The sequence below is a fragment of the Platalea leucorodia genome (assembly GCF_965183815.1).
Source record: "Platalea leucorodia genome assembly, chromosome: 8".
Taxonomy (NCBI): Eukaryota; Metazoa; Chordata; class Aves; order Pelecaniformes; family Threskiornithidae; genus Platalea; species Platalea leucorodia.
The window spans coordinates 13749298-13762513 of NC_138830.1; the positions used below are offsets into that span (position 1 = coordinate 13749298).

Here is a 13216-nt window from a genome sequence, read left to right on the forward strand (position 1 = left end):
GATAGGGTACATGCAGGCTGTGGCTACCTCAGATAAAGCTACAGATAGCAAAACACTCCTGCAACACAGAGCACCTCTCCTGGGAAAGCCTTGGCTCCACACCCCATCCCTTCCCCATTCCTGCAGCTCCCACTCCCCTGCAAGGGAGCCATCTGCCTTCCCCCTGCCCCTTCCTGCTCCACCCAGGGTGCAGCTGGCCTTGCTGAGGAGCAGACCTTCTGGTTCCTGGGCTGCAATCATACCAGATTACTGGGTGAGTTTCTGCCAGAGGCCACAACTGCCTGACTCACTGCAGAAGATCTGTCCCCACCTATGTCTGCTGTAGATACACACAGCTAAAACAAGCTCCATCCTGGCAAGCAGGCTCCCAAAAGCCAAGCCCCCCTTTTCTCTTCCATGCACACTGTCCAAGTTCTGCTCAAAGAAATGAAGTAACACAGTCTGATTTTCCTTAAAAAAGTCCATTTATTGAAATTGTTTAAACACTTTATACAAGTTCCCAATACAAGCATCTGCTCCCTGGCTCAGGGTTAATGCAAATACAAAAGCACAGACTTCAGGAGCTCTTTAATGGGACCCAAGCTGCCACCTCCTAAGACAAGGTCTCATGAGGCAGCTGCTGTGCAGCACAGGCAGTTCCCCATGGAGAAGTGGAAGCCACATGACCCAGCTCCAAGTACAGGCCAACATCAACTCAAGCCTGAAGCATATGCTCTGGTTGGTTTCTTTTAGTAACTTTGATTTATGTTGCAGAGAGTCAGGTCAAACAGACATACAAGGCTTATACAAACCAACACCATGGTTGTACATCGCTCAGCCCCAGAGGCTCTCCCTGCCTGCAGAAGGAAATCAAGAAATCTGATGCCTCTGAATACATACACAATTATAAAGCCTGGTCAGAAGCAACCAGTTTCTTTCCATAGAAAAAGCAAGGTTGAGCTTTGGACAACTGGTACCATCCTTGTAGGTATTACAAGACCTAACTCCAGACAGCCTCAGCCAGTGTTAGTCAAACACCAAGTGACTGACTCGGTGTTTCAGAGAAAGGGTTGGGAACCTTTGATGAGCTGCATTTTTTTTTTTTTAGATATGACTTAATATGGAAGGATGGTTTTATCTTTAAAATGCTAGTTTCTTCCTCTTTGGTGAGCTTGGATTAAAAGAAAATGCCATAACCTTTGGGTCAGTTTCCTTGGAATTTGCCTTCATATCATCACTGAAAGTGTTTACAAGAAAAAAGACAGGATGAAACGGCAGCATGTGAGGTATCCTTGGGGAAACATCAGGGAGTGGCAGTGCATTCAGTTTGGTTTAACACATTTAGCTGCATAAGGCAAACTGAGATCAGTAACTAAGCCCAAACGAGAAAGACTCAAGGAATTAGGAGAGTTTAAGAAGTGGCCTGTAACACACAGAAGGGGATAAAGCTTCAAGCTTTAGGGTGGGAACATGGAGAAACAATCACTGGCAGCACTTGGTGTCTACAGAACTGCAGCAACAGCCCCACCAGAGACACCCAGTGAAAACAGAAGGCAATCGTTTTCTTTAGCTCTTCCCTGGCACCAGGGAAACCTGCAGCTGCTTTGGGAGTTTCCTAACCTCTGTAGTTACGATTCTGCAGCCTTTGGCTCAGACACAATCAACTTACAAGATCTTGTCAAAAGAGTGATGACATACAGTTAAGCCAAACCACTTTACACTGCATCTTCTGTTGGTCAACAGCATGCGCATGGACAGTTACAGATTTCAATTTAAGTAACAGCAATTTAGTTGTGTCTGACCCTTTGCCATGCCAATCTGCACAGAAAAGAGGGTGCTGAAGATGATGCCAAGACAACAGTACAAGAGCACTTTAGATCCCTTCAAACGTTCCTACATGTAAAGTCTTTTCCCTAACATTATGTTTCCCCTTAAGCTATTGGTTTCATCACTTTGTATATAATATATGTTCCTTTAATTTCTACACACACCACACTGGGCTCTAACTTAATGGGATATGGGACTGAATTGTTACCATCTATTTTTTTAAAAAACAACTAAAAAAGCACCAACAGCCATCTAAAAAACAGTATCCTTTTTCCCTTTTACTCCCAAATACTAAACTTAACCCAAGCTTGGAGGTTTCATCTTTCCAGTGGCAATACCTATGAACCTAGGCTAGCCTTCCTCCATGGGCTGGGAGAGAAAGGAGAAGTTATGTCCAGTAGCAAAGAGGATTACAAAAATATACACATTTTTGGGAGAAGAGGAAGGTAGAACCTAGAGTCTGAACTCTGCTCAGGACAGTGGCATTGTAGCGTCCTCTCCAAAATGCTTTCACTACCAGTGCTGGCGGTTCCTCTTCTTTGTTTCATTATACATAATCCTTCCCTGTGGAGGGGGCATTTTTTGGATAGCCTCGGCTGGGTGGATATGAAGTTTCTCTCCGTGGACAGGAGCAGCAGAGGAAGGCTCCCCCCAGCATGGCCAGAGAAGCAGCTGCCCAGCCAATGAAGAGAGCTGATCCAAACTCAAATCTGGGGAGAAACAAGGAATAAAGTGAATACTACAAGTAATGCCTCTGGATTACAGCGTTAGCATGTCCACACAAAGCAGAAGGGAGCCAAAATGGGGATTCCAGCTGAAATCTCTGCTAACCCTCAAAGCCTGGGTGTTTGCATGCTGGGTTAGTCCAGGCTGTTAGCTCACCCTGCACAGCTGCAGCAGGGCCAAGCTCTGTGCAAACCAGGCTTTAAGCATTTAGTGGAGGAAAAATGCAGAAATCACAGCAGTTAGAATCATAGAACCGTGAAGGTTGGAAAAGACCCTCAAGATCATAGAGTCCAACTGTTAACCTATCACTGCCAAGTCCACCACTAAACCATGTCCTCAAGCACCATGTCTACCCATCTTTTAAATACCTCCAGGGATGGAGACTCAAGCACTTCCCTGGGCAGCCTGTTCCAGTGCCTGACTACCCTTTCAGTCAAGAAGTTTTTCCTAGCATCCTATCTAAACCACCCTGGTGCAGCTTGAGGCTGTTTCCTCTTGTCCTATTACTTGTTACTTGGGAGAAGAGACTGACCCCCACCTCTCTACAACCTCCTTTCAAGTAGTTGTAGAGAGCAATAAGGTCTCCCCTCAGCCTCCTCTTCTCAGTTAGGTCTCTGGCAGTGATGCTGCCTTAAGTCTTGGCTTCAAGAGCCATATGGATGATGAGATCTGGTCCTAATGCTCCTTCTGCACAGTATGAAACCAACCCAGCTAGCTCAGGAAATTAAATTCCCTTCTTTGTTTTGAGCCACTGCTACTCAAAACTAAGGCCTGTGAACATTTGTCATGCTATACTACAGTGTTATATCAAATGGGTCAGTACCTGGTGTTGACAGGAGTAAAAGGGTCATAAAAGGCCCGAGCCACTCTGTTGCCATACCATGATGTGGCCACCAGTGCTGCCAAACCTGCACACAAAGGAAACAATGTCATGCCTTATTAAGAAGAAACCCAAAATAAACAAAATCACTGCAAAAATTGTGTGCAGCATAACCAGCATCTGGAGTGATGCTGAACTGCTGCTACCCTGGGAAGATCCGAGCTGTTACTTAGTGCTGGCTGGGAGAGAAATTAAGAAAGGGTTTGATGTCACCCACAGTTACATTGCACCAAAAGCAGGACTGCTGACAGCCTTTCACTAAAGCAGGGCATACAGGTCAAACTCAGCTTTACTAATAGAGATGGAAGGCATGCAGTCCACATAGAAAGCATCATGCTAGTGCCAAGATACCTGTTTGGTGCCTCAGATGGCCAGCAGCTACTATGCCAAAGTTCGCTAGGGAATTCCCAGCCAAAATGCTCTTGTAGCAATGACAGTAAGCCCTCCCCATCCTCTCACACCCTATGCAGGAGAAATACCATTCAGGAAATGGCACGTTTAATATTAAACAGATCTGTATGTTACCAACCTGCAATAATGAAGATAACCCCACCGAAGACAGCCATCCGCATCTTCTTCACCTGGTCATCTTCCATGCACTTCATGCATTTCATGCCAGTCACAGCAACAAATACAGCTACAAGGCCCAGGAGTATTGCAGCCACCATCAAAGCCCGAGTGGCCTGCAGACTGCCTAGAAGACATTAGGATTTAAGTTACCACAAAGAAAACTCAAGATACAAATAGAAATTCAAATTACTGGGCTCAGTAACCATGTGTCAAAATACTCTGCTCCATGTTACACAGGATACAACCAAGGAAGACATTCCTTTTTAGCTTTAAGCTCCAAGAGCCTGTCATGCATCAGGATCAGAGGACTCTCGATCTCCTCTAAGATGCATGGCAAACAAGGGCATGCAGCTCTTTGCAGGAAATGACCTGGGAATTGCCCTCAGACATCTTTTGTTCCTTGATCATTTGAATCCCAATTGGAAGGGCATATCTGTTTATCAAAAGAAGTATTCAGATTTAAGCTCTACCTTGACAAAGCATTTAGGCACATGTTTTAATATGAATAGCGCCATACATATGAATAGTCCCACAGCGACAGCAAGGCCCCTTTATTGCTCAACACTTCCAAAACCTGTCTTTTATACAACTACCTCAGTGCTGATTTAGATATTTTTGCATTAAATCCTCAGTTTGAGTCCCAGAGGGTACAAAAATACAATTGTAACAGAAACAAGATTTTCCCAGCCAAGTGAAAAATAAGGGTTTTTTTTCCTGCCTAAAATATTTAGCTTATGAGACTCAAGGATGTTTTAAAAATGTTTTAAGAGCCTCTTGTGCTTTTGAAGAATTGGAGCATCGAGTGATGCCTCCCATAGGCAAGGGTTGTATTTGCCTGGCTTCTCAGCAGACAGACTCGATGTTCTTAACCCAAGATCTGGCTTTATATTGACTCATCTGAAGGCATAGACACACTAACCCTATGTAGGTGAGCTACTGAGTTCAGATTTTCTTGATATCAACAGAGAAAGAAAGTAATGATATAAATTAAGTCATTACTGATAAAAAACCTGAGGTGACAAAACACCTGAATAGCAGTGAAATAAGAGCCTGAGCTTTATTGCCTGGCAAATCAGGTTTGTTTGAACAGCATGGATTTTAATATACAGTCCTGTTAAGATCTGGGAATAAACAGGGCTGGTTAATTAAAGGAACAAGCTCCCAGGAGCATGCTGTAACCAAGGCAAAAGCGTCCCCTGACACAGAAGGTTATCTAGCAGTGACACCTGTACAGTTTTAGCAAAGTATCACCAGAACCTGTTCCCAAGTCTGGAGCTCACCCCTCAGAAAGCACACCAACTGCATTCTGCTAGAGCTCTGCAAAGCACTTCCAGCTTGGACAACCACAGCTGCAAGATTTAAGCCTACAACAGAGCACCTGCAAACTCATCAGTCAGCACTCAGCACTGGTATGGTGAACCCATGAGAGCCTGTGCTACAACAGGCTCTTTGATTCAACCCGAAACAGAGAGGAGTTCAAATCTAATGCTGGCCCAGCCACACACCCATCCTCTGCAGCTTCTTCACTACACTTTGCCCCACAGCACTGCTTGTGCAGGAAGATTCTTGTGACCCACACAACACGCTATCAGGCTCTAGTTCTGCTTTAAAACAGATCTGGACCAGCCTCTATATACACAACTCTGTTGTTCTGTAAATAGATTATGAAACCAGTTAAAGCAATACAATGAAAAGGCAATATCCAGGGCAATAGGAAGTGACACACTTTCGTAAGAAGAGAGTCTTGGCTTTCTTGAGAAAAATCCCACAATCAGCTTGGCTAAATGTCATCTCTCAGTTCCTTCCAAGGGGAAAGGGTGACACACCTCCGCACTGCCCAGGTGTTAATCAAAACCCATCTGCTGCATTGATTGCCGAAACCCATTTACAAAGCCATTTATCACTTTAGCATAAATCACAACAGCAGTATCCAAGCACATTTTAAAGAGATTTATCTCCAATGCCAGATTACACTCTAAAAATAATTTCTAGCTTACAAAAGTTATGCCAATTTTCAAAAAGACCTCAGTTGACAGGTTACCAAACAGACAACCAATTCAGCTGCCATACATTTAAGGCTAAATTGTGCTTTACAGCAGCAGCTCTGGAGAGGCCAATAGCTGAACACTAGTTCATGCTTTGTATGGGAAAGGACATTTTCTGCAGAGGTACCAAATCCATTTAATTAAGTCAACAGTAAGCTGGGCTTAGTCTTGCTGCAGAAGAAATTACTCTATAGGAAAAGGTTTTGAAAGAGTTCTTTCATGAGGCTGAAAATATGAAATGTTATCTCAAACAACTAGAAAACTAGTTATAAGGGCGGGAAGAGACCTCTCACCTTCAAACACAGTACTAAGGGACAAACACAGGAAGATGCTTGAAAAAGTTTCTATGACCTCAGAAGACCTAGCTATGAAACCTGCTAAAATCTCAAGATGGACAAGTATTAACTGGATGCATGCCACAACATCTTTGCAGAAGCAGTCAAACAACAAGCAGCATTGTGAGCATTTCCCAGGGCTGCCCACTTTCAGCAGCAGACCCTGGAGGGACACCTCCTGGTGTCCTCACGCCTCCCTTATCCATGGCTTCACGGCATAAGAGGACAGAGGCATTTAGGCAACTTGCAGTAGGACAGAAAAACAGGTTGAAGCATTTGCAGAATAGACTCTCCCCTTTATCCCAAGAAGTTTTAATGTGACATGATGGTATTAGCCAACCATCCTCCCCTCTGCCTGGCTTGGCTGCCCTATGCTCATAGCACATGCTGGGAGACAGAGCTTTTGTCCTCCTACCACTTTTGCAATGTGTGCAGTACATTGACTGTGGTTAATCATCATACAAGCTATTAGTTATTATGTACACATTAACAACCGCATTGTCAATGGAAGCTGCAGATCCGGAGCCTGGGAAAGATAGTTTAATATTAGTTCTGTTGTTCATGTGGGCCTTTCCAGGTGCTTTAAAAATCCCCAAATGATATAATATTGTCTTAACCTGCTAAACAGGACTGGCTACGAACAACAAGATGTACTCTAGAGCAATTTAACTTTACAACTTCTAACATATTAGAGAGAAACAGGATTTCCCCCACAGTCCTTGCTGCTGCAACTGTCTCGCCAACAGGAACAGGTAGCAAAACACTTGTGGCCTCCCACGCCATACACCATGGCTGTCAGAAAGCCCAGGCAGTCTTGGGAGACCTACAGTCCTGCAGAAGGCAAGACAAACTGGCCTGGCACCCTGTCCTGGTTTCAGCTGCGGTAGAGTTAATTTTCTTCCTAGTAGGTGGTACAGTGCTGTGTTTTGGATTTAGTATGACAATACCGTTGATAACACACTGATGTTTTAGTTGTTGCTAAGTAGTGCTTATGCTAGTCAAGGACTTTTCAGCTTCCCATGCCCTGTCAGCAATAAGCTGGGAGGGGGCACAGCCAGGAACAGCTGACCCAAACTGGCCAAAGGGCTATTCCATACCATACAATGTCATGCTCAGTATATAAACTGGGGGGAGTTGGCCGGGTGGTGGCAACCACCGCCCAAGAACTGGTGGGAATCCATCAGTAGGCAGTGAGCAATCGTATTTTTTGAATATTCTTTTATCATTATTATTATTTTCATTTTCTATCCTATTAAACTGTCTTTATCTCAACCCATGAATTTTACTTTCATTTCCCCCCAATTCTCTCCCCCATCCCACTGGGGGGGGGGGGCGGGGCGGTGGGCACAGGAGGCTGTGTGGTGTTTAGCTGCCTGCCAGGTTGAACCACAACACAACCAACAACAGCTGTCAGAAGGCAACAGGATTTTGTCAATATAAACCACTATTGACTCTGAAGCCAAGCCTTTTTATTACTGGTTAGTAATGAGAGACCTTGAATGAAAAGCCTAGAGCAAGAAAGCAGCAAGTAAAGGACAGAGGCTTAAAACTACTGAGGATGGTTAATAACAAATTGAATTCTGCAAGCCATAAAATACTGTGTAAGTCCATAAAAATGACATAGCAGCTCACACCTGTTTCACATAATGAAACTCTCTTTTTTAAAACATGCTAACAAACAGCTCTGACTTATTGTTAGTGGGTTTGGACACAAACTACATGATGCAGTTTATCTGGAGCCTACATAAGACTTTTTCCTTCCCACAACTATCATTACCTGACACAGAAGTAATTGCTGGCAACTGCTTAGTTATAAAAAAGGACTTCACCACCATATGTTTGAGGTTATTTTTCTGTCATCACATTTCCTTATTTATTCTGTTTATATCATTCACATTATAGAAAAGCTGTTGGGCAAGTGCCATGGGATTTTTGTAATGCCTGTTTGTAATGCAAAATTGCTGTAATAGCTCTGTGTGCAGATTATTTTCTGATAGGGATGCTCATTGACTGCCTTGTCTGTATTTAAATGATGAACTTTCTTCCCTCCCCATGGGCCTCCATGCAACTAAGTGATAACAGAATACAGGTGAAAGATGCTGTGCACCTCCCTCTAGTCTCTGCAAGGGAAGTTCCCCAGGAGTTACAAGCACCCCTGTAGTACAGGAAGCATGTTACACTGTCCACCTCCAAGAGAAGTCAGCAGCCTTCAAAGCCTTCCCACTGGGGTTTCATGAAAGCTGAATCTCCTTGAAGGAGCAGGATCTGAGATCCTGCTGTTCTACCCTGCCAGCATGTGAAAGTTACTTTTGTGCAGCAGTCAAGGCAATGAAGATCTGATATTAGCTCCTGAAGTAGCCAGCAAACATCTCTCATTTGCAGTCATTCTGGCTTGACCCAAAAACCTGCTAATGGCTTGGAGGCTTTCAACCCCCTTACCAGCCCCTGAAAGACATGCACACCCATCACCATCAGATATTCCAATCTGGACTCCTTCAAAGCACCTGCCCACGAGCCTAGAAGACTGTACAGAGGAATCTCAGCAGCATGCAGACTCAGACAGGGCCATGTTTCTTGCCAAAATGGGAAGGCTGGCAAGTCCTCACTGCATGTCCAGTGCAAAAGAGACAAGTTCAGAAGGGGACAGTGGCCTTGTACTCTGCCTACCCCAAAGCAAATAAGGTTCGATGCCCTCCTGCAATCACTCAAAGAGTAGAGAAAGCTTGCTGGTAAGACAGGCAACACATAGTACCACCATTTCCAGATTCCTGGTCAGAGGAGACCCAGGCAGCCTGTTTTCTCACAAAGCCTGGAAATTCCCTTACCAAGAGATTTAGTAACACATAGTAACACAAGCTACTAAAGCTGCTTAGAAGCTGCTTTACAGAGCAATAAAGCCAGTGTATTGCAACAGATTCCCATCCCCTCTCGCAGACACAACAGGGCACTGCACAGGAACAGCCTCAGGAACAGCCTTGGTGGCATTCCAAGTAACCCTCTACCTTCTCAAAGCCCAGCACAAGTAGTAAGACTGCTTTATCACTCGATCATGATTTTTCATGAGGAAGGAACAGGGATTGAGAAACATGGGAGCAAATTAACCCTTAACCCACATGAAAGCACAGATACCAGCAGGTTCTACCTGCTTACTCCAGATCTAAAGATTAAGAGAGCTGACCAACTATTTGGACACATTTGTCCCTCCTGCTATAGCTTTGTCCCTCCATGGGCCACCCTCCCAACACTCCCACCATCACAACAGAGCAGCAGTAACCTGAGCATGAACCCTTCCTTCCCCCCACCCATCCTCTTCCCCAGCTCCTGGAACAGGCTCAGCCAGGGTGGTAAAGATGTAGGAGGGAAGATTTCACATTTCAGTGATGCTGTTTGACCCAGAGGGCATCCACACCCTTGTTTATTTTCTGGGCTAGGGCACAAAGGCTCATTGTGGATGTACTAGGTTTGGTGATGAAGTGGTAGATGAGTCTCAGCTTGTCTCAAGTACAGAACCTCTCCCAGCAAAACCAAACAGGGCAATAAGTATCTTCAGCTAAAACAGCCTAGACAGGACCAAGAACAACCTCTGCTCTGAACAGGAGAGTGTGGTTAGGTGCAGCTGAAAGCTTCCAGAGACAGGTACCAGGACCCCTTCTCCCTCCTGGCTGAGACCATTCCCCTGAGACCCCGGAGGAGCACAAAGCTGACCTAAGCTCCATGGACGATGCTGGAGGGCTACAAGAACAATGCTGAGGCTGTGCAACAAAGCCTTGTTGCAAGGGTGGCTTTTGTTGCCTCTATGTCTGCATGTGGCCACGCACCGCTTTTCACGTAAGCCAGCAAAACGCAGCCTTTCTATTGCCTGAATAGGAGCACTGACATAAGCCCTCAGCTGAACGCAGCTGCGGGAGAAGTGCCAGCATGGGTGCACTCCAGCAGCGTGGCCACACGGGAAGCTGGAGGCCCCTCAGTTGGCTAACAGTGCTCATGAGCTTGTGCCAACCCCATCTCTGACATGCAGCATCAGTCCAAGCAGCCAAACACTGACACATCTAGAGGAATGGCAATAGCCACCAGATACCCAAAAGCTTGCTGGCAAAGCTTTCCAGCGTTCCCACAACCATGAATTACTCCAGGTGTGAGGAGACTCAGTCCTTTCTACAGGGACAAAGTAATGCAGATCTGAACCTCTCCCATCAGTGCATGAGGCTCTGACACGTGGCTCAGAGCATTCGGGACATGTGAAGCTCTGGGTGGAAAGCATGGCCAGGCAGGAGAAGTTCTTCTGCCCACAGAGCTGTACCACCTTCACCATGACAAACGAATGCAGTAAGGGAGCTCCCCCTGCACAGCTGCACCTGTCCCAGGGCATGGCTGTTGAATTGGGTGTAAATGGGAGGGTTTTCGCACCTCCACCCAAAACAGCGCTGCTGGTCCCTGCCCAAGGCTATGCAAGACCTTGAAGGGAGACCAGGCAGGGAAAACAGCAGGCAAGGTGTATGTCCCTAGGCATCATCTGCTTTCAAGCGGGAAAGGCGCAACCTAAGCAAGCTGGGGTACCGAAAGAACAAACAGTGATTTAGCCAGCCCTAACTGGCTTTCCCAACGAGGAAAACATGCCCTGTGATTTCCATATTTCTTGGGCTTCCTGGGAATTTGCAGGCAAGTGTGCCCTGCAGGGACAGGGGCTCTGTAGGAGCACAAAAGGCCACTAACAGCTCAGCCCCGGTCCCTGGCACCTCTCACCTCCCTCCCTCGTAGCCCGGGAAGAGAAGAGCCCTTATTGTTTGCAGGACAAAGGTGAGGGGAGCAGCTGGTTTCCAGCACTCAGCCATGAATGGAGCAGGGCTGGAGGTCCCGGGGCAGGTTTTTAGGAGTCTGTTCAAGGCAGGCTCCGCATCTGATTCTGCGGGCAGGTCCTATTTACAGCACAATGGGCTGCAGTCACACAGCCCCCGAGGCAAGTTTACCTTTCGCAAGCCATCCAGGGGGTGGCTGGAGATTCCTCAGCCCTGCTGGCATCTTCACCCCCCACCCCCAGTGCGAGATAAGAGGCTTGAAGCTGAGCTTATACATAATAACTATTCAAACCACCCCGGACTGTGTGCTTAGCCCAGCCCTGATTATCCACAGCCCTGCACCCTGTTAGTGCTGAGTGGGTGCACCGCACTCCTGAAGGGAGTAATTTGCGCCTCTGCCAGCTGCAGGGCCCACGGGTGTTCGGGACAAGGGAGCAGGAGTGATTGATGTGGGCTAGGGTGAAGGTGGGGCCCGGGGTGTCCGGCTTCACTGCGTGACACACAGGAAGGGTTGGTGGCAATCTCACTTGGGGATCCTCCCAATGGTCCCCGGTTTATGTGAAACTGCCTGTCCAGAGGTGACCAAGGCGGCAATTATTATTTCATTAATCAGGGAGGGAGAGGGATAAAGGTGTTCCAGGACACTACTGGACTCGGGATGAGGGGAGGAATATTGAGAAAGGATGATTTTATTTTTTTTTTAAACACCTTTGGGTGTCAGCATAAGTTATATGCTCCAGTGCTCTAGCAACAGCCCTCACTGGGACTCCAGCTCGGCGTGACCTCCCCGAGTGACACCCCAGCAAGCCAGGCTGCAGTTCCTGCATGCATGAGATGGCTTCGCCGTCACAGGACAAGGCAAGAGACCTAGACATTACCTTGATGTACCGGTCTGCCTGAAAACTACAGGCAGTGCTACCTGGGCTAGAGTCCAGCTCACCTGCCAGCCCTTTGCTTAAAAGCCCCACGGGAGTAGCAGCGACTTTCCCAGAGAACAAAAGGCCAAAATAGCCCAACACAGACAGAAAAGGATCCGCGCTCGAAAAGACCACTTCAGCACCGCTGCTGAACTTTGTTCCTGCTGAGCCATGCCCAACGAAGGCAGTCCCTGTCTGAACTATTACAGCCAAAAGCTCTTGTTCGCAATCACGGCGCTTTCCCGAACACACGTGGAGGATCCGATCCTTCCCCTCCCGGGACGGGCAGCCGGCGGGCGGGCGGGGGGCTGCGGAACGGCGCCGGCTCCCCCCCGGGTACCGCCCGGCCGAGCCCCCCGCCCCGGGAGGCAGCACCGCCGCGGGAGCCGCTCCAGCAGGCGCCGCAGAGCCCCGGCTGCCCCGAAGGACAGTCACCGGGGCTGTCACCCTCAGCCCCGGCGGGGAGAGCCACCGGGGGAACCCCAAGAGACACGCATCTGAGCGCCGACGGGACGATGGGTGACCTCGAGCCCCGCACCTTCAACCCCGAAGGGACAGGCGGCATAGCTCCAACCGGACAGAGCCCTTGAGACCTGACGGCACCGGCACCCCCAGCGGGACAGGCACTGGGCGAGAGGGGGGGCCACAGGTCTAGCGCACCCAGTCCCAGCACTTCGGCCCGAGCCCCGACACGACCGGCACCGGCGTGGGGGTAATGACCCTACGGGACCGGTACCCTCAGCCCCGGCGGGAGAAGCACTGGGGCGGAGGGGATGACCCCGACGGGTCGGACACCCCCCGTCCCAACAGGACGGGCACCCCAACGCCCGCACCCCCCAGCCCCAACTTACTCTCCAGCTTGAGGAGCGAGTCGTACACCTTGCACTGGATCTGCCCCGTGCTCTGCATGGCGCACGACATCCACAGCCCCTCGTAGAGCGCCTGGGCCGTGACGATGTTGTCCCCCGCGTAGGATGCCATCTTCCACTGGGGCATGGCGGTGCTGATGATGATGCCGATCCAGCCCAGGAAGGCCAGCACGAAGCCCAGGAGCTGCAGCCCCCCGCTGGCCATGTCTGCGCGGAGCCGGGCCGGGAGGGGGAGCGCGGCTGCTCTGCTCCGCTCCGCGCCGGCGGAGGGG

At 48.3% G+C, this 13216-nt stretch overlaps 1 protein-coding gene across 1 annotated transcript; it reads right to left on the minus strand.

Moving 5' to 3' along the window:
• Positions 1-502: 502 nt before the first annotated feature.
• Positions 503-13216, minus strand: CLDN1 (claudin 1). Its single transcript, XM_082319414.1, has 4 exons — positions 12927-13216; positions 3942-4106; positions 3356-3440; positions 503-2516 (listed from the first exon to the last, which is right to left on the minus strand). The coding sequence occupies exons 1-4, from the start codon at positions 13147-13149 to the stop codon at positions 2354-2356; spliced, it is 636 nt and encodes a 211-aa protein (XP_082175540.1). The 5' UTR covers positions 13150-13216; the 3' UTR covers positions 503-2353.

What these genes read in the sequence shown, in the direction of transcription:
- CLDN1 (XM_082319414.1), bottom strand. Translation starts at nt 13,149, where the DNA reads ATGGCCAGCGGGGGGCTGCAGCTCCTGGGCTTCGTGCTGGCCTTCCTG. An exon ending in GGTTATCTTCATTATTGCAG is followed by an intron (nt 3,441 to 3,941) that starts GTTGGTAACATA and finishes CTTTGTGTGCAG; the next exon opens with GTTTGGCAGCACTGGTGGCC. An exon ending in TTTACTCCTGTCAACACCAG is followed by an intron (nt 2,517 to 3,355) that starts GTACTGACCCAT and finishes GTTTCTCCCCAG; the next exon opens with ATTTGAGTTTGGATCAGCTC.